The sequence below is a fragment of the Crocodylus siamensis genome, chromosome 1 (genome assembly GCF_052110815.1).
Source record: "Crocodylus siamensis isolate JL-2025a chromosome 1, ASM5211081v1, whole genome shotgun sequence".
Lineage (NCBI taxonomy): Eukaryota > Metazoa > Chordata > Crocodylia > Crocodylidae > Crocodylus > Crocodylus siamensis.
This window is the reverse complement of record NC_143395.1, coordinates 66,634,224-66,656,202: the sequence shown is the minus strand read 5'-3', so window position 1 is coordinate 66,656,202 and position 21,979 is coordinate 66,634,224. Positions and strand designations below refer to the sequence as shown.

The 21,979-nt window shown below is 43.7% G+C and overlaps 1 protein-coding gene across 2 annotated transcripts in view; it reads left to right on the top strand.

Moving 5' to 3' along the window:
- Positions 1-4,397: 4,397 nt before the first annotated feature.
- Positions 4,398-21,979, top strand: part of UBE3D (ubiquitin protein ligase E3D) — a 175,361-nt gene continuing 157,779 nt past the window's right edge. For both annotated transcript variants that reach the window (XM_090035559.1, XM_090035548.1), the window contains exons 1-3: positions 4,398-4,531; positions 6,689-6,885; positions 9,891-9,981. In XM_090035559.1, the coding sequence (XP_089891685.1) occupies positions 4,470-4,531; positions 6,689-6,885; positions 9,891-9,981 (350 nt within the window). In that variant the 5' untranslated portion in view covers positions 4,398-4,469. The remainder of the gene's footprint in view (positions 4,532-6,688; positions 6,886-9,890; positions 9,982-21,979) is intronic.

Here is a 21,979-nt window from a genome sequence, read left to right as displayed (position 1 = left end):
ACAACCCTCTGGGTCCGACCACGAAGCCAATTTCCCAGCCAGCGGATCGTGGTGGAGCCAAAGCCACAACTGGCCAGTTTGGCCAACAGGTGATCATGGGATACCAGATCAAAAGCTTTTTTGAAGTCAAGATATATGACATCAATCTCTTCTCCCTTGTCCAGGTGATAGGTCACCTGGTCATAGAAGGAAATGAGATTGGTCAAACAAGACCTACCCGCAACAAACCCGTGCTGGCTATCCCTTAGAATGTTAGCCTGGGCCAGTCCCTCAAGGATGGCCTCCTTAATAAACTTTTCTAAGATCTTCCCCAGGATAGAAGTCAGGCTAATGGGCCTGTAGTTAGCCGGATCCACTCTCCTCCCTTTCTTGAAGATCGGCACCACATTGGCCTTCTTCCAGTCTTCGGGCACTACACCAGAGCGCCAGGAGTTTTCAAAGATCCGTGCCAGGGGCTGAGCTATGACGCTTGCCAGCTCCTTGAATACCCTGGGGTGCAGGTTGTCAGGGCCAGCTGACTTGAAGGTATCCAGCTTCTCAAGGTGTTCCTTCATGAGGTCAGCATTGATGGAGGGTAGGGGATCCCCCTCACCCAGATTTCCCTGTCCCATAGCAGGCATGGGCATCCCGTGTGACTGATGAAAGACTGACGCAAAGTACCTATTTAATAGGTTGGCTTTTTCCTGGGCATCAGTTGTCAGTTGCCCCATCTTGCTTTTCCTCCGGCTCCCCACATATCTGAAAAAGGACTTTTTGTTGTCCTTGATGCCTGAAGCTAGTTGGAGTTCAGTTGTAGCCTTGGCTTTCCTGGTTTGCTCCCTGCAGGACCGGACCAGCGCGGAGTAATCCTCCTTGGAGGTGAATCCCGTCCTCCATCCTTTGAAGGTTTTCCTACACCCTCTTCCTTCCCTTCTCTGACCAGTCTTGCCTTCAGGCATTGAACTACCTTAAGAGTATTAACCATGGCTTCCAGCCTCCCTATAGCCACTCCCATGTCTTGTAGAGGCTGGTGAAGAGCAAGACCCACAGCAGGGGTGGGCAAAACGTGGTCCACAGGCAGGATATGGCATACTAGGCCATTCTATTCAGTCCGCAGGGACCTTAAAAAATTTAGAAAATTAATACTTATCTGCTCCTGGCTACCTGTCACGTGGCCCTCAGTGGCTTGCCAAAACTCAGTAAGCAGCCCTCTGCCCAAAATAATTGCCCACCCAGTCTACAGGCTTTAGCCCTCTTGGCTTTAGCTCACTGGTTGTTCTAGCTGTTGACTCCTAGCATAGGACCTCAGCCCTCTTGGCCTCAGCCTGCCCCAGTTTCCTTCTTAGATAGACTTGGGCCTTCATGGCCTCAGTAGAGCTCAGAACCTGAAGTACCTCTTGGGAAACTATATGGCCTAACCAACCCTACAACCACTCCAGTTTGAACTAGAGAACAAAGGTAGGCAAACTGCTTCAAATTAAAGCATCCTAAGGCCCCTCTAAGTTATCATACTACTATCAAAGCTACCTCCCCCCACACAAGCTCTCTTAGTCCCTGGGCATATTGGACCTGATTTGTAGTTTCTGCTCCTTGCAAGCTTAGACTAGCAGGAACTCTTCCCTTCATGGAGTTCAAAGCATTACTAGTCCTTCTACATCAGAGACTCAAGCTTATATTCCATGAGCTCTTCTGGTCAGGTGTTTCCCTGAGGAGTGAAAGTTGTGCTCTTAGGCTTAATGAGGAATTTACTAGCATTCTCCTGGCTGCTGCAGTTGTTATTCTCTTCCTATCTGGAGCCCTGGCCTATTGCTCTACAGCTAGCTACCAGGTAGTTATTTGCAGCCCTTTAGCTCCCTATACATCTTTTTTTTTGTAGGTGGCCCCAGTTCAGTTGCCTGCTTCTGTCAGTGGGCCTCAGTTGTTGACATTTCTCTCCTTAAAGTTACAGAAGCTTCTGGATCCCTGATACATACCCAAACTCAAGAACATTTCTAATTATTTGTTGGTGGGGAGGGGTGGTTTCCCCGCCCCCAACATACAAGAAGTTGATTTTATTGCATTCTGTGTGGTTGTCTCTTGCTGTTTTATCACAGTGTTTGGTGTTTTTCTTGAAGATTCTGCACCAGGAATCCATTGATTATGTGAGATTTTTTCCTTCCATTATTAAGTGGTGAAGATTTTCATTTTTACATTTGGATTGTCCATTATTTGTACCCTAAGAAAGAAAAATAGACCCCTATTTTTGTTTTATAAGCTATGGTCTTACTATCTATCAACTCTCTTGCACTTGATGCTTAAATTCACTTTATGTGTGAGCATGTGTTTGGGAAAATGCATACATATTGTGGATGTGTGTATGAACTGTGTGTAATTTGTGGCCCACCTTCCCATAAGACTTGTTCCCACTTATGTAGGATAATGCTTTTACCTTAAATGAAGAAGTATTGATGCTGCACATTAATATGAATATTGCATAAAGTTCTGGTGTCGATGTTTTTAAAAACAATACAGAAGAACTAGACGGAGCTGAAAAGAACTATAAGAATAATTCCAGGGCTGAAAAAAATGGCCTGCAGTGCAATACTTACTTGAATCTATTTAACTCTTTAAGTATCTCTGATGGGGTTCCCAGCCAAAGGAGAGCACCTGGCCAGATGTTCAATTAATGGCATGATAAGAACAAGCCACAAAGGTTTTACACATTTTATAGTGGAACAACTTTGTGGCTTATTTCTAGTTTTATCATGCTGTTAATTCACTGACTGAATCTGAAGCTGGGTCACAACTTAAGACATAATTAACTGGTTAATCACATCTTAAATGTAATGTGTAGATGGGGCCTAACAAATCCTTGGGCCCTGGTTTGCATGTAGCTCCAGGTAGACCAGTTAAATCCTTACAGACCTACATAAGAAGGCTTAATTTCTTTCTAGGTAAGGAACTACTTTAATTCAAATCTTCCTGTATATGAAGTTCTTTGTAGTATTCTGGAAATATTCTGCAGTGTCTGCATGTGTTGTCAGAAATGGCAGGATTCAGTGACAGATTACATTATTTCTAAATGTCTAAGAATGCAATCCTGTGTATGCACAACTTTGAGCACTCATGGATGAAGCCGTGAGATCAGGGGCTAAAGTTTCTATGCAGCAATGTGAACCACAGAGAAGACCCCTTACCCCCCTAGGAGAGTCTACGTGGCTAGGACAGTCTGCTTATATGGAGCATTTTGCTGAGCGGTGGCTCAGGCTTGTACATTTGTCTGTAAAGCTGCCAGGGCTAAAAGACACTGTATAAACTTAGTAATTTCTATTATTTTTATAAAAATGATTGAGAATAATAGGTGTAATAGGAGTGTTTAAAAATATAGTTTATTTGAGGGGACATTTTATTTGGCCTGTGGAGGAAATTTGCAGGTAGGAGAGTGGTATCGTCCCTGCCAAATTCCCAAATCTCAAGCCCTATGTGGGTGACGGAGGCTGGGTCAGGCTGTGACCCTCTCCACTGAGGGGTTGGGCCATGTCTCCTCTCCTGCAGCCTACCTGGGCTGGGCCACACCTCTTCCCTGCCTGTTGGGCCAGGCCACAGCCCCTTTCCCTCCACAAGGTGAAGCCATGCTCCTTTTCTTTCTCCTGGGATGCCAGGTCAAAAAGATCCTGTCCCCTGGCAGGTTGGGCCCCCCCCCCCAACTGCACAGCTGAATGGTGCCTACTGCACCTGCCTTGGGTGCTGGATTGGGACCACTGGCTGGATCTGGCCCACAGACCAACTAGGGAAACAAGTAGATCACCACTGGTCTATATCATCAAATTATTGTGTCTGTTACAAAAGCACAAAGGCCTGCTTGCTGATCCAACTCAACTAAACTCCTGCCTGCAATATTCTAGCCTACACATTTGACTTAAAGTGCATTTTATGCCAGCCCAAAAAGCAGGATTCTCAGCTGCAGGGATCCAAAAGCTGTAAGTCACAGGGCCTCAAAAAATCATGGCAGTTGTTTTTTTTTTAAGCCTATAATTGCTTTCTATCTTTTGAACCTTGTGGTTTGTGTTTTCAAGCCACTCTGGAACCAAGCACTGAACTGCTATTAACAACCCCCTTCAAATAAGACGTTTTAAAGCTGTAAAATCAGAAGGCCCCTCTCTAACAGCCGGTGCCAGGCGAGCAGGCTGGCAGCAGGAACTGGCTCACTCCGGGTTAGGCCACCACAGCCCTGCTCTTCGCAACTCGGGGAGGTGGCTGCAGAGAGCAGCGCCGGCTCCCGAGTGAGGCCGCTGCGCAGGACCGGAGCTGCACATGCACTTGCTTCCCGGGGTGAGCGGCTCTGGTCTCTGAGTTGGAGGGGAGGTCGGAGCAGAGGCCGCACCAGGCACCCCGTGTCAGGGGCACTGCAACGGCAGAGGCGCTGCAGAGGGAGGCCGCGCGCGAGCGCCTGCCGGGCCTTCCTGGGCGGGCCGCTCCCCACGTGGGCGCGGGGCTCCGGGCTGCGCCGCATGGAGGCCGGGATGCTCCTGGAGATCCGGCAGCGGCTGCAGGGCGGGCTGCTGATCGTGCGGTACTGCGGGCCAGCGGGCGCAGGGGGGCAGGGGCGGCTCCAGCCCGGCTTCTCGCCTCCCCCTAGCTGCGGCTGTGGGAGCGCACGCCGGGCTCCTGCTGCTTCCAGCGCGGGGAGCCTCGCGGAGGGGGCTGGGCTCTGTAGTCCCGCCGTCTGCTCCCCGCTGGGGCAGCGCTTCCCGGGCTGCTGCTCGCCGCGCCTCCAGGGTCACGGAGAAGCGGGGCTGGCTGGGACCTCCGGAGGCATCTGCGAGGCAGGATCAGCCCTATCCAAACCATCCCATAAATACACCGTAGGGAACCGGGTTTATTTAGTCTGGAGAAGAGAAGACTGGGGCAGGGGTGGGATTGATACTAGCCTTTAACTACCTGAAGCGGGTTAGGAAGGGGATGTAGCTGGACTGTTCTCAGTGGTGAAGGTGACAGAACAAGAAGCAATGGGCTCAGGTCGCAGCTGGGGAGGGTTCACTTGGATATTAGGAAAAACTGTCTCACTGGGAGGGTGACAGCACTGGAATCGGTGCCCTGGAGAAGTGGTGGAATCTCTCCATCCTTGGAGGGTTTTAAGGTGCAGCTTGACAAAGCTCTGGCTGGGATGATCTAGTTGGGGATGGCCCTGCTTTGAGCTGGGGGCTGGATTAGATGACGTCCCAAGGTCCCTTTCAACCCTCATTTTCTATGATTCTGTGATCCCATACAATTGTAACCTAAATCCAAATAGGAGTCCCTAACCCACCTGCAACACTCAGGCCCTGATCTTGTAGACCAGAGAGCAGGTGCCCTTGAGAGCTGTCAGAGAGCAGGCATGGGTGAAGGTAAATAGGCATAGCAGCGGGGACATCCTTTGGCTAGCCTTGCAGTATGGAGAGGAGAGGGCTTCTAGGGAATGCCCACGGCTTCAGCCTCCTCTCTGAGGGCCTGTGAACATCAGCACTTTGCAGAAGTTGGCAGAGTCTGCTGCTAACGTAGTGAGCATGAAATATGGGTGGGAAAAGACCCAGTACTCCCATGCTTGTTGCAAAGGTTTTATAATCCATCCCCTTCCGTATTTCAAAGGCTTGGCAAACCTAGGTGTGGAAGGATTAGTGCTTTATTGGCAACCTTTGCCAAGCCTTTGTTTCCATGTGTAAAGTGTTGTTTCCATCCCATTCACCAGCATTCTGGTGGACTGCCCAGAGACAGGGCTGTTGAACTCGTCTGGCCCCTGTGCCCCAAATGAGTGGTATGGACCCCGTCTACAGGCTGAATTGGGCCTGTGCACCTCCACACCTTGGATGCTGGATCTGCCACCCACTCTGCCTGCTTTGGGACACGCTGTGTGTGTGACAGCGCCCACCTCACCTGCTTCAGGACATGTACCTCACATGATACCCACCGGCAGGCACCATGTGTCACACAGGTCCTGGAATGGGTGCTGTGTGCAGCGTGGGACCAGCTGGGGAGGCACTGCATGTGGTCTTTGGGTCTATTTTGACACCCAAGGTCATCACCAGGAGCCAGATGACAGGCCCCAGGCTGTATCTTTGATACCCCCCCCACCTAAGAGCAAGCAGGTGTTCATTTTAAGAACTGCTCTGCTGCCCCTTCCACTTTTAATTTAATTTGAAACCTCAGCAGTCATGTTATGTGCATAAGGAATTTAATGTCAGATACTCTGGCCCCAATTCTGTATCTATTTGATTTGTTGGGAATTTGATGACATTTTAAATGGATATGAGATTTAAATAATTTAAAAAGATCTCCAAACTGACCCTACATTTATCATTTGCTCTCTTTTTAACACTTGGATGCTATATTCTTACCTGTATGTACTTTTGATTATTATCTGAGACTGGTGTTTTTTTAGCAGAAATGGAAAGTTTGTTTTTCCTTAGGCTTTATTTTACACGCTGACTTTGAGTTAAAGGAAACTTGGTAAATTACTGTCATCTTTTGTAATAAATGAACTTATTGTAGCGTAGTTTGCAGCTTGTTTTACAGCCATGTATACTTCTTAATTTGGAGTTCAACAAACCTTACCTGAGCCTAAATTACATTTGAATAAAAGTCAGAAGCATTCCAACTTTGAGAGAGTTTATATGAGCAAATAGACATTATATATGCCTCATTATAAAACTTCTTTCCTAATTTTATATATATAAATATTTTACATCTCTAGTGAGCCCAATGCAAGAAGCTTGCCTTTGGATATTTCAGTGACTCCATCATCCTTAAAGATAAAAAGCTGTCAAGCCTGCACAACAATCAACCTGCCTGCAGAGGTCAGGATTGTTCCTTCCTATTGCCGAGGTATACAATATGTAGCTGGGGATGGCTTACATGTAAGACTGCAGGTCGAAGCAGATTCAAATGCAAGTAAGTGTAACTTATTTATTTATTTATTGCTTTGCTTTGGCACTTGTAAAGAGAGCTGCTCTGGTAAAGAGATAAGCTGAAACTCTACATGTTACATGAAAGAAATGTGTTGAAGGTTTACTGTCTGCAGTAAATAAGTCAATTGAACTTCATCTTATACAGAACCATTTTTTATGTTCTCTGTTAGTCTTGAACTTGGAATTAAAATACCTTTCTAATGTGCTTTTAAAACAAATGTCTCCAACTTTGCTAGGTAAAGTACAAAATCCATGTAATAAAAGAGAAAGCATGTCATTTCAGGAAAATATTTTATTTAAAGACTTTGAGAATTGTTTTGCTATATTCACGGCTCTTTCCTAATAAAGACACTTAGGGTGATTTGGCAGTTTGGGAGTTGTTCCCACTTAGTAGTTTGTAGTCAAAAATTCAGTATCAAAATTTCATGCAGTCCAGGTTATTGGATGAAGGATGGGATGTTCAGAACCATCCTTAAGGAAGAGTTGTATTGCTGTCCTTTGCTGTACTGATTTGCAGAATTCAATGTCCCCACGGTTAATTCTGCAAGCTTTAAGTGTTACTTACCTCTGACACTTTCATGACAGTAAAACAGATCCCTGTATTTTGTTTTCTAATGGTGTGGAAGAGGATTCCAAATGTTGCAAACCTTGTAAAGTTAGGGATGCTAGACTGGCTGCTTGTTTCCATCCCTTTCTACTTAATAAGAGTCTGTTTAAGTCTTTATTTGATAGCTTAAAACATTGAACTTTCAAACATGAGATACATTTGGGAAGGCACAAAATAGGATGATGTGACTACACTAGATATATATCATTATATGATTTTTCAACTAGGAACTAATAGCATCTGCTATATCTTGTACTACTATCGAGATCACTGCTATCCTGTAATTCAGGGGTTTTCAACCTTTTTTAACAAGTGTACCCTTTTTGTCTCAAAGTTTCAGCTCATGTACCTGTTTATTTTTTTTCTTGTTTTTAAGGGGCAGATTGAAACCCCTATGATGAGGGAGGAAGTGGGGCTGGGCAGGGGCAGGTGCTGCACAGCCAGGGTAGAGAGTGTGACGGAACTGCAAATGGTTTGTCTGAGGCATGTTGCGGGGGGGGGGCAGCTCCTGCCGCTGCATGCACCCCAGAAAGGCATGGGGGCATGTGTCCCCAGATCTGCATGTGGGGTGGGGCAGACTGCCACTGTGGTCTGGGGCTGGGGCTGCACCAGGCTCTTCCCGGCTGGGGCTGGGCCGGCGCTGTGCTTGGGGCAGGCAGTGGTGGTGCTGGGAGGGGGCTATGGAGTGGGCTGCAGCCACTCCAGGATTTGCTGTAGCCCCCCCATAGCCTGCCTCCCAGTCGTGCTGCCCCCTGCCCCAAGCACACCCGGCCCAGCCCCTGCCAAGAATAGCCTGCTGCTACTCCAGCCTCAGCCTCCAGTGACAACCTGCCGTCTCCCCACGTGCAGATCTGGGGCATCCCCCCCACCCATGCCCTCCTGGGGTGCATACAGCGGTGGGAGCTGCCCTGCCCTAGATGGGTAGCCCCTGCCCCTGCCCCACTCCTTCCACCACCGCTGGGGCCTTGATCTGCCCCCACAACACCCCTTCCCTCACAACAGACTTACCAGCCGGACCTGGCTGCTTTCTACGCTGCCAGGCTACACTGTTGGCCGTTTGCATGCTGCACTGCAGCTGTGTGCACACATGTATCATTTATTGGCCATATTAATTCTGTGTACCCCCTATGACCTTTTTAGGTACCCCAAGGGTACGTGTACCCCCGGTTAACAACCACGGCTATAATCTGTACATAGATGCATATAGATAACGACTGAATCTTTTACACAAGAAAAAATAAGAGTCTATTACTCAATTTTGTGGCATGCTTCTCTGTTACTCTGGGATTATGCATGCGAGTTGCCAAGTGAATTGTATGAAAATGATTTAATATGTTTCCTAGTACTAAAACTTATGAATTACAGTAGTAGAAGCCATAACCCTGGTCTTCCTTCGTGTAACATGATGCAGAAGTAAACACCATTTGCTAACTTTTCAAAATTGAGGTCCTAAGTTGCAGCAAGTTAAAATGGGAAACTTGCTTTGTAGGTATAAGTCACATAGGTATGTACATATGTGTTTGGTGTTTCTGGAGAATCATTTAACTTGCAATTTGCAATTGACTTTTACTTCTCTTTTGTGAGTTCAGTGTAGAGTTTCAGTTTTGAAAAATTACAGCTATGAATACACTTTTTTTTACTCTAAAATTTGTGCTGTACAAGTTTTCGTGTTCAAACAGATCAGTATGTTGTTTTTGTATTATTTACTTGTATTAATTTGTTTTGCTAGTTTCCATTTAATTGTGGAAAGAAATGTTGCCCAAGCATGTCTTTTTGTCAGGTTTTTTTTTTCCTTTTGCTGGCCAGCAGAGGGTATTATTACACTAGAGACTCATTTTTTTTCCTTGAGAGAGAGCATATTTTTATTGGTGGTCGAGTTTGTATAATATTTGTACCTGGTCGAGTTTGTACCCAGTTTGTACAATATTTAGAAATGTTACTCATTTTTCAACTATCTTACGGTACAAGTTATTAAAGAAGGAGCTGTCATACTGCTGAGATAAGGAAACTTTAACATTTTCAGGATTAAGATTTAATTTTAACTTTTCTAAAGATCAAGGATTTTTTTAAACTTTAGCCCTTCTGAAATTAGGCTTCCAAATTGTTAAAATAATTATTCAAATGTGCTGTATGCCAGGTAATGGTAATACATAGATGGTGCTGTGTATATATTATATTTTCCTCTAGGCTAGGCCTGCCTGTTATGATGCAAGAAGGCAGTGTAAAACTGCTTGGTATAATATGTCAGCATTTTGTTCTTATTTGCAGTAATTAAATTCCTACCTTTTTGAAGCCACTGTATTGGTATCCATAGTTTGTTTTTATGTTCAAATTTACGCTTAATAGGAACTTGATGTTTACTCTGTCTTTCATCTTTTTAGAATTGGTTTCAACTTTGTGTGAAATCCTGAAAGCCAATGAGAGTTGCATCTTTTACTGTCAGACATGTGGGGAGATGATAATAAAAGACCGGTAAGCAATGCAAGGCTATACGCTTATATTAATAAATGAGGTAATGGTTTGTCACACACAAACTTAAAGGAACATGGATAATGTTTATTTTAAGAAGCTTCTTCAACTGTTATTTTCACACAGTGGAATTTATTAAAATTGAAGTCATGTGACAAGTCTTTTTCCTTCGTTTCTTGCATTTTGCTCTACATGGAAAACAGAAATAAACCAGGGAAGCTGCACGGTTCAGTGGATAGGGCTCATATCTAGAAGTTACCAGACCTGATTTTTTTTCCAGACTCTGTACAGCACCTTGGACAAGCCAGTCTTTCCTCTGTGTGCACATATAGGTGTTACATTTCTTTTCGGAGAATCTTCACTTTCCCGATTGAACCTAGAAGTGTACAGGAAAATGTCTTCTGCAGGAGAAAGATTTTCCACTTCCAACCAGAAATATCTCCATACTTTGAGGCTTATTGTCATGCTGTTTTTAATAGTTTCATTCCGATTCTCATGCACTAACAGAATGGTGCAATTTGAGTTGTCAGTATTTTAGGAGAAACTTTGAAAGTTAGAGAGGTTCTTATTCTCACTGAATTTTGTAGAGAAATATTTATGATGATTAGTAGGTTTGCACACAAACAAACACACACATGCACACACAAAATCAAAACTTGGGCCTAGCCTACATGTTTTGCATCCTTCTGCATTTCAGGCATCCTACTTGTTTATGTTCATTCCCTCCTACAAGTTTTCCCCAGTCAGCAGATTGTACTTGAAATGTGCTCAGGTTAAGTAGCTATTCGTGGGAGGTTGCTGTCCATCTTTAGTGTAAGTTAGCTCCTTCAGATTTGAGCAGCTCTAAGCGTTGGGATGTATGTGAGCTGTACCTGAACTTTACGACTCAGCTTTATCTCTGTTTCTTACAAAGTTTGCAGATGGCATGAGAATTTTAATGCAAGGTTACTTGGTTTCCTACTTGTTGTGATGAGCAGTTTTGACAGCTTCAGCTGAATATGTACAAATTCTTACAGACACAATTGCAGTCTTTTATGATCCATGTCACTCCTGATATTCAGAATGATAATTCAGATATAATACAGTCTGTAAACTTCTGTTCCATTGCCATCGTTTTTGCCGATTTATGGCTGACTTGAATGCAACTGAATGTTGGTTTTGTGAAGTATTTTATCAGCTAAATTTGTTTTATGTTTATCTATTTAAGAGAATAAACCAAACTTAAAATCTAGTGAATAGTAAATTCTTGTAAACTTTTAAATTCTTGGTGCTGTTTTTTCATTCAAGACTATTATGCTTTTATCTATCTGTCCACAAACATAAACTTTTTTTTCCAAATTTGAATTAATCTGATAATCACACATGGGGGTTTACTGCCTCTTGGTTCTGTTTTCTTGCTTTGTAGTGTGGAGGGTGTCAGTGGAGTAAAATGATAGACAGGAGTATGTTAGCATAGCTTTATACCATACATTTCTCCTTTCAGGAATCCTTTCAAGTCCCCTCCAAGTAACATTTGCAAGTAATGGGGCATAGAGGGGTCTGGAGGGATATGGAAAGGATGGAGCAAGGTAGCTGTCAGTATTCAACAGTCTTCCAGCACTGCTTTAGTCCCTTTATTTCTTCTCTTTCTACTGATTAAATTCCTATCTGTTATCTAGAAGAGGAGCATATAGACAAAAAGGTACGTCTTTCGAAGTGCTGTTTCTGTCATTCAGTAGATCTGAGAGGACTGAGAAGAATGCAGTTTAAATTAATTTTTTTTACTTATCTTTTATGAATATGGTTCTTTCTGCTAAGACAAAAATACTTTGAAAAATCTGATGTAGAAAAGTATTTTCTAATTATGTTTTGTTATAGAAGTAGACACAAATCATTACAGTTGCTATCAAACTTGAATGCCCAAGTTTGTTCAGAGCCAAATAAGACTATTAATTTGTGAAAAGGAAAGTAAATTCAGCATGGTCTCTTAATATTTTAAAAAAGAAGTCAGAAGTTTGCTCAAGCTGTTGGCCTAGCATGACTAAGGTACACTAGGTTTCATAATCAATGGCACAGAAGTGAGTGATGTAATTAGTATCACATCAGTCACCTTTTACTGGGCAGGGCAAATTACTCAGTACCCATTTACAGCAAGATTGACTGGAGACAGCTTTCAGAGTGAGTCTGGAATAAGGCTCAAACCAGGTCTCTGGAGCCACACTGAGGAACACTGAGCAGGAAACCACTGCAGCCCTTTCTGTGTTGAAGAACCTATAAAATTACAAGTCCACCCACTTTTATTTTGGACTTTCTGATTTTTAATGAGAACTTTCTAGAAATTATGACATTCAAACCTACAGTCCACCAGTATGAGTGCAAATAAATGCATTGCCAAAACCTGAAGTTCAAGCTTTTCTGACTATTGGGTCCATCCTTCTAAAGCAGTGGTTGGCAACATATTGCCCTTGGGCCAGATCTGGTCTGTGGAGTCACTGATCTAGTTTGTGGAACTGGTGGGCTTTGTTTGGTCCTATGCTCATACCAGGACTGAACAGAGAGGACTTGCATCTGCACCTGGGCTGTTGCTACTTTTTTCCCCCACTGCCTGAGACTGCAGTGTGGATGCAGCTTCTAGCCAGTAGGGAGCTGCTCTGGGGCTGGGCTTGTGCTGAGCCTGTGCTGCTGCATGAGTAGGGAGAAGTGGCAGCAGCGTAGATACAATTTCCCACTTTTTAGACCCAGCGCAGCTCCCCACAAGCCAAAACCTGTTCTTGCGCTCCATCTGGGAAGCAGGGGGCTGGGAGAAGTGATGGTAACAGGACCAGGTTTGAGAGCTTCTGGAGGGGCTGAATGTGTTCAAATCAGCAGGTCCAGATGCTCTCCATCCCCGGGTGCTGAGGGAGCTAGCAGGGGTTATTAAAGGGCCCTTGGCATGGCTTTACGAGCGCTCATGGTGCTGGGGCCAGGTGCAAGATTGGAAGATAGCCAACGTGGTCCCCATCTTTAAAAACGGGAGGAGGGAGGACCCGGGCAACAATAGGCCTATCAGTCTTACCTCAATCTTAGGGAAACTCTTTGAGAAGATCATCAAGGAGCACATCTGTGATGTGCTGGCTTCAGGGATGATGCTGTGGAAGAAATTAAGCTTCGTGTTGTGGTTGAATCAGAACTGACAAAGCCAGCTTTTCTTTATTTAGGGCTATACTGTCATCACAGGGAGAATTCCATACAGCTAGGGGAATCACCCACTTGTCTGTTTCGAAGGATTTCTCGGACTCTCTAAGCTTACAAGCATATTTATACTTAAAACAGAAAGAGAAAAAAAAAAACGACCTTGGAGAAACAAACCAATAGTAAATTACACAGGCATTTAGGAAGTTTACTTAAACAAACCATCTGTGCACAGGGTAATATATCAAGACAACCAAGGCATACAGGATTTCTTATCTCAGAACATGTAACTGAAATAAGCAGTATCAGCTCTTCTGGTCACTGTCTGTTTTTCTAGTCAAGTAGGCCAGAAGCCCAACTAAATTTATTATCACATTCCCTTGTTTCTGTTTGTTTGTTTCCATCAAGTTAGATATTTATAGCCATTAGCCTCTCAACTTCTAGTTTTTCTTTCTCTTTACTTTCTGCTATTTCAACATACAAATTATATACTTCATTTCTTGTTGATAGGCTATTTCACATTTGCTTGGTAGCACAACTTAAGCAACATTGTATTATCATAAACACTAGGCATACTCCAATAAAAACAACAAAAAATATCAACAAACTATGAATGACTGTAGAGCCTAAGGAAATGAAAATAGAGCTAAACCAAGAATTCAAATTCCAACTATCTGACTCATGCAATTTAGCTGCTTCTTTTCTAATATGTTTACTTAAATCCTGGATTTCTTCTGAATTATCGGGAATATAAGTACAACATTCTTTACCTATTAAAGCACAGACTCCTCCTTTGCTGGCTAGTATATAATCTAACGCAAGTCAGTTTTGCAATGTCATTTGCCTTATTTCTTTCATTTCTGTATTTATTTTATCAAAACTATCAGCAGTAGCATTAGCAATGTTTTCCATAGAAGCTGCAACTTCCTTTATCTTGGACATAGCTAAGCTTTTTCCATAGCTGGGGAACATTATACCCCAAAACGTTTGATTTTCTGTAATTTCAGAAACATTGCAAATTCTTCCTTTAGGTAAGTGAGATCTAATAGTAAAGGCAGGATACACTGCGGAGACATAGCACGTTCCTCTCCAACCGGAGGGAAGATTTTTATAGGCCTTATCTCCACACACAAAGTAGTGACCAGCTAATGCAGTATATCCACCTGTATTACAGCTTGGGGACATCATCCATTGTGAATAATAGCCTGAAAATTGACCTGCAGAGGAGTAATTAGATATCCAGGAACCGTTCGAAAACCAAGCACCATTTATCTTAAATTCTGCCTCGCACTTACTGACTCCTACTGCAACACAAGATTTATTACAGGTCCAACAGAACTTTCCGGGGGTGGCATAAGCTAATCGTACATAGTCAGACTGATTGCAACTTACATTCTGCCAAGTTTCGTTTCCATGAAAATCTGAATAGTAAGGGGCTAACATCTGAGTTGCATTCAAGGGTACCAGTATCATGGGTATTCCTCTGGTAGAATACATAGGGACATGACTACATATCCAACAACGAGAGACATTTAAATCTATCCCAATTTGATTTCTTCTTGCAACACAGAAAGATCAGGGAACTCAGGCTCAGGAGGTGAGCTAGCTAAAGCGGCAAGTACTGCTATCTCATTATCACAGGGGACATTTAAATAAACACAATTAGGAGAGCAATAGATACTACAGCCGAGTTTACAAAGAAGATCTCTGCCTAATAAATTAACAGGAGAACAAGGACTAGGGAGACAGGCATGTCGATCAGAGACAGGACCAAGAGAAACATGTAATGGTTGGGAAACCGGATGAGGAACCATTTGATTTGAAATTCCTACAGCATTTACAACAGCAGAGGAGAGGGGAGTTGTGGAAAATTCTTCAGCTCGAAGAGTAAAGCGGCTTGCACCGGTATCTACTAAACATTTTGTAGAGATGCCATTTATTACACAGGAAACAAAGGGATCATCTTGATTAAGTGGGAGAAGCAGGGCTGTGATGATGTTACTATTCCTCAGGCTTGCCTAACAGGAGGCTCCCTGATTTGGGACAGAGAACTGAGTGGGAGGAGGTGGTGGCGGGTTAAATGTCATCCCTGGCTGGCCAGGCCAGTGAGGACATTGAGCCTTCCAGTGTCCTGGTTGGCCGCAGTAATGACAACTGTCATTATTTTGGGACTGAAATCCTCCTCGTCCCATCCCATGACCACGTCCCCTGCCTCTGAACTGTTCTTGATGGAAACCTCGGCTTCTGCCCCTGCCTAAAGTCTGTAATTGTAATGACATTAGCTTAGTTTCCATGGATTTTTTTTTCTTTTCCTGGCAGGTTGTACAATGATTTGCAATGGTGACTAGTTCTGCAAGTGGCTTAGTCTGCCAACCTACAGCAATTGTGCAGAGCTGTTCCTAGACTTTAGAAAGAAGTCTGTGGACAAAAGCGGAAGCAACTGCTTCTGGGGCAGTTTCAGCTGCATTTTCAATACCAGAACGTCTTTCAAATACTAGTTTCAAGTGGTCCATGCAGTCTGCTGGGGATTCTCCTTTATTTTTGTTTACAGTTCTGTATTTTGGCCCAGTCAGTTTTCCTGGGGCAAATTTTAAGCACAGCCTCAAGGAGGCGTCTTCAGGCATCTGTTAAGTGATCTCCTATTCCAGGGTCTTGAGTAGGCCAAGTAGCCTGTGCGATGAGGCGGTTGCGGACCTCAGAGGGCAGAACACTTCTCATTAATCGGTTCAAATCTGCTCCTCTCTGATGTTGGGAAATTGTTTAACAAGGTTAGGAGATCTCCTGGGGTCCAGGGGACAGGGACTGTGATTGTAGTTTCCCCATTTGGACCTTGCCCTGGAAGTTGGTGTAAAGGCATAAGCTGAGCCTTCTTAAATTTTAAGGAAGGAGCTAGACCATACTGGGTACCAGACCTTAAACAAGAGAAGGGGTTGAGATTTCAGGAGACAGATGCCATGTCTTCGGTGGGCGTGGGCATGCCCCGGGGGCAGGTGACAGTTGTCGAGTGATAGTTTCTTGGTGAGGTGGGCTAATCCTGCCAGAAGAGTCTATTTGGTTACTTTGGACTTCTTCTGGTTCAGATTGTGCCTGGAACTGATATGGGGGTGGCACATTAAGAAAATCAGTTATATCTTCTGCAGATTCATTCTCAGTTATTTGTGGATAAAGTTGTTTTGGTGCTGATGGTACTATTGATGGTGGTCCCTCTTTTGGTGCACCTTTCTGTTTAATTCCTTTATCTGAGATTTCAGTTTCTCTTGGGAGTCTTTAAGACGCCGAACTTGAGAGATTTTTTTCCTCTTATTTCGTTTATTTATTTTATTTTATTTTGACATCTTTTGGAAGCTTCTTTATATTAATCAAAAAAAATGAGTCCCACTGAGTCTGTGGTATATTACTACCTCTTAACTCAAGGTCTCTGCAGAGGTGAACAATTTCACTTAAATCAAATGCTCCCTCCAGGGGAAACTGCCGACTAAAATCATCTCTGGTATACCAATTCCATTTGTCTAGAAACTTACAACTTTTATGGCCATAGTGTGTGTACATGTACAATGCTGGAGTCCTTTTTGGCAGAGCCGGTATGTCTTTTAGACTGTCCGCTCCCTATATCTTTAAACTCAATTCACACAGGTCTTTCATACAGGAATGGCTTATTCAGGATGTCTGGTCAGGTTGTGAGATTTGCTAGTGGCACAGAGGTGCTGTGGCTAATGTCCAAAGACAAGACTCCACTGCAATAACAGCACACAATGCCGTTACTCACAGTTAGACACGGCTCATTTATGAGGGTGGGGAAAGGGTAAACCTGTCCACTGGGTCTCGAGGTTCCAGTTGGGCCCCCTTGCATTCAAAACTGCCCTTCCGGACAGCCTTGGGGCGGCTGAACCCAGCCTTAGTCTCAGACCTGGTCAGTGGCTCATATTTCTCAATTCATACTCTCAATTCACACAAGGGAATTTCTGTGTGAGGCACGAGGTTCAAGAGCATTTCTTTAGTCTCAGCCTTGGTCAACGCTTATCGTGGAAAAACATTCACACTCTAAGAGTTTCCACCTTGCACCCTTGCTTTCGAAGAGCACACAGAACAAATCTGGTGTCTTCGGGGCGGCTGCACAAGGTTTCTACTTCTGGCCTCAGAAGGACCTCACAGTTCTTTACAGAACTTAACTCAATTCATACAAGGAAATACTTTTACTGACAACAGCAACACAGAGTCTTAACTCTTAACCTTGACTCTTTCTACTCACAGTTAATACTTACACAGTGGGTCTGAACAGTTCTGGCAGCAAAAGTTCGGATAGAGTGAGCCTAAAGTAGTGAATCAGGAAGACACAGAGACAGCCTCTCACTGAAAAGCCCCAGTAGAGATTTCAAAAGATCTCTTACCTTGGTTTGGCACCAGGGCTTCAGTGAAGAGATGCCTGTGTCCCAACTGATCACTCTGGGCGTCTCTATCCGAGTTACGGCACCAAATTGTTGAAGAAATCAAACTTCGCATTGTGGTTGAATCAGAACTGACAGAGCCAGCTTTTCTTTATTTAAGGCTATACTGTGATCACGGAGAATTCCATACAGCAAGGGGAATCACCACTTGTCTGTTTCAAAGGAATCCTCCTCCTCTCTAAGGTTACAAGCGTATTTATACTTAAGACAGAGAAAGAGATAAAAAATACACCTTGGAGAAACAAAACAATAGTAAATTACACAGAAACTGAGAAAGTTTACTTAAACAAACTATCTATGCATAGGGCAAGATATCAAGATAACCCAAGGAATGCAGGAATGCGGATTCCTTATCTCAGAACATTTGAATTAAGCAGTATCAGCACGTCTGGTCTTTGTCTGTTTTTCTAGTCAAGTAAGCCAATTACTTCTACAGGAGGGATGTGGACAACATTGAGAGGGTCCAGAGGAGGGCCACCCGAATGATCCGGGGACAACAGGGCAGACCCTACAATGAGAGACTGCGGGACCTGAACCTGTTAAGCCTTCACAAGAGAAGGCTGAAGGGGGACCTGGTGACAGTCTATAAACTCACTAGGGGAGACCAGAAGGGTTTGGGAGAGACCTTGTTTCCCCTAGCGCCCCCTGTGATAACAAGAAATAACGGCCATAAGTTCTTGGAGTGTAGGTTTAGATTAGACATCCATAAGAACTACTTCACAGTTAGGGCGGCTAGGAGCTGGAACCAACTTCCAAGGGAAGTGGTGCTGGCTCCTACCCTGGGGGCCTTTAAGAAGAGGCTTGATGCCTACCTGGCTGGACTTACAGAAGGGTTAGATCCTTAGTGAGGTCAGATCATTGCACGGACTTGAGCACATCCTTGCTCAATGCAGTTCAAAATTCTGAGAACAAAATAATCCATTGATAATGATACAGTTCCAGAGACAGGAAGGGGTTTGGATTATGCCTTTTAATGCGATGCCCAAGATCCAAAATGTAAATACACTTCTTTGACATGTCAGGCTGTTGCAGGCTTGTTTATGAGAACACGGTAGCCTCCTGAGAGAGAATTCAGTTGTGTGGATAGCTTTAGTAATCAGACAAAGATATGGATTTTTGCTGTGGAGATCAACAGTCTGTGCTATGGGGAGCAGATTAAGCAGGGACAAGGCTTCAGTTTAGTTTCATTTTGCATTATGTAACACTTTAATAGACAATAATATAATTGTTCCATGTAAGCTCTTGTGCTGTTCTTTACATTACTGGTATGTCCTAATGGGGCTGAATGGATTTTAGAGCTTTTGATATCTAATTCAGGTGTTGGAACTGCTGGTATAGATGGCTGGCCTAAGACCCATCACCAGTATTAAGATTTTAGGGCAGTGTGGAGAAATCAAAATGTCTCAGACAGAAATTATTATGTGACTTCAGTGGATGATGATACTCTCACTGGAAGTCTGTATGCTTCAGTTTTTCTATGCCTATATTCAAAGGTAAGACAAAGAGGCCATGGATAAATCATGGATTTCTTCTGTGTCATCAGGCGGCAAACAAACAGACACTGCGAGATAAGACTTATAGGGGGCATGCTAGGAATGGCAGCCTCCCACTGCAGATGCTGAGCGAGTGCAATACCAACTAGACATTTATCAGTCAGCAGGACCGGATGGACTTCATCCAAGATTGCTGAAGGAGCTGGCTGAGGTCATTGTGAAACCCCTGGTGAAGCTCTTTCAGAATTTGTAGCGCACAAGGGAAATCCCTGAGGATTGGAAGAGGGCTAACATTGTGCCCATCTTCAAGAAGGGGAAGAGGGAGGACCGGGCAACTATTGGCCAGTCAGCCTAACCTCTATCCTGGGGAAAATTCTGGAAAAGCTCATTAAAGACTCTGTGTCCAATACACTTGTAGAAGGTAAGATTCTGAATGACAGCCAGCATGGCTTTGTCGCAGATAGGTCTTGTCTTACCAATCTCATGTCCTTCTACGACCAGGTCTCTCGCCACCTGGATATGGGAGACAAGATAGACGTTATATACTTAAGCTTCCAAAAGGCTTTTAATCTAGTACCCCACAATATCCTTAGAGAAAAGTGGAAGATTGTGGGCTCACCTATTCGACAGTTCAGTGAGTGGGAAACTGGCTACAGAGTAGGACCCAGAGAGTTTTCATAAATGGATCTGTGTCGTCCTGGCGCAAAGTGGCCATGGGGGGGCCTCAGGGGTCTGTGCTTGGACCGGTGTTTTTCAACATCTTTATCAATGATTTGGATGGAGCGGTGAAAAGCTCGCTGGCCAAGTTCATGGACGACACCAAGTTATGGGGCAGTGTAGTCACGTTAGAAGATAGGTTGCAGATACAGGTGGACAGGGTAGGGAGTTGGACAGACCAGAACCAGATGAAGTTTAGCACTTCCAAGTGTAAGGTGCTCCATCTGGGGGCAAACAACCCTCAACATACATACAGACTTGGTGGTGACTACTTGACTTGCACCACAGCTGAAAGGGACCTAGCGGTAATGATAGATCATTGCATGAATATGAGCCGTCAGTGCAAGGCAGTGGTCAGCCTTGCATGCATGAACCAATGCATGCAAGAACCACACATGCATGAACCAATGCATCTCACACAAAACTAAGGAAGTGATACTCCTGCTGTACTCAGCACTGGTGAGACCGCAGTTGGAGTACTGCATCTAGTTCTGGGCACCGCACTTCAGTAATGATGTGGAAAAACTTGAGAGGGTCCAGAAAAGAGACACCCCTATGATCAAGGACTTTCAAGGAAAGCCATATGAGGAAAGGCTGAAGGACCTGGGCCTCTTTAGGCTAAAGAAGAGAAGGTTGAGAGGGGACTTGATAGCAGCTTACTGCTATATCAGAGGACTGCATCAGGAGCTTGGTGAAGAACCATTCACTAGGGCACCCCTGGGGAAGATCAGGACAAATGGATACAAGCTCTGGGAAAGCCACTTCAGGCTTAATACCAGGAAAAACTTCTTTACAGTCAGGGTGTCCAGACTGTGAAATAAACTCCCTCCAGAGGTGGTGCAGTCACTCACCCTGGCAGTTTTGAAGGAGGAGACTGGGCAGTCACCTTGCTGGGGTCACTTGACCCCAGTTGTCTTCCTGCCTAGAGTGAGGGGCTGGACCCGATGATCTGTGAGGTCCCTTCCAGCCCCTAACAATCTATGAAAAGGGTGGTGCCAAGAAAATTATTTTATTAGCTGTAGCTGGTTCAGAATACTTAGCTATTTTTAACAGCTTCCAGCTCTCATTTTCAAACAGTGGTGATTCTGGTAGGGTGTTAGCACAGCTTGAAATATATTGTGTACTTAGAAGGAAAGAAACTTATCAAAAATTTCACTTCCCCACAAAAAAACCAAAGGCACAAGAAAGTATGTAAGAAAGTAATGGCTTCTTGAGATTACTTGTTAAGAATCAAACTGGTAGTGGACTGGAGCCATGAGAAGGTATGTAAGCATGAGCTCAGGGGTTGTGAACTGAATTTAGAAAAACCCTCACAAATGTACAGAACAGCAGAACCAACAAAATTGCAGGTATGAGCTTAAGTAAGAAGCAGAATCCAGAAACTGTACACACAATTATTGGGCAGCAGAATAAGGAAGGTGAGCATAAGAGGAAAACAGAAGAAAACCAAGAAGGCAGAATTGGCTACAGTTCTGTCAAAAATGCACACACAGCAAATTGTAAATATGGTGATGGTGTCAATTGATAGCTCTGAGCTGTTAGTATGAGCAGCACATTCTGGGACTATAGAATGGGGAATTCTTGTTTCAGCTGATGGAGCTATAGGAAATAAGTTAAAATAAAACAATGTTTTTTCTCTATGTATCATTTATATTTGTGTAAAAATAAATCGTGTTTAATTTCCAATTTTTGATGTTAAAATAGGCATAAAAGGTTGCACTGGGAGGGATAGGAATAAAACAAAAGTTACTGTTTAATAAAGTTTTGGTTTTGTTCATTTCAAAGCAAGAACCATCTGTGAGAAAAAATGAATTCAGACAGACAGGATTGTTCTTGAACAGCAGTGTGTGTGTTCTAGCTTTCAGACTTTATTTCCTAATTTAGGGAGTTGTGAGGCATGTGTGACTTAAATGTTACATCCCAATCTAATTTCAGGTTGTATTTTCCAGTCTTTTAAAAAGAAATGGACATTCATGCTCATATTTTTGTTAAGACTTAATTTTGTTTATTGCAAAGTCTGATTGCCGCCCTCTGTATAAACTTGGAACAGCTCTGTATAACTGCCCTTGCTAAAGGTGCGGTGTGGCAAGACATCTACTGATGTTGAACAAACATTTTGTTTGAAACAGAGAGAACAGAAATTTAACATGAAATAAAACAAAGAAAGGGCATTTTAGATTTTTTTCAATTATGCTT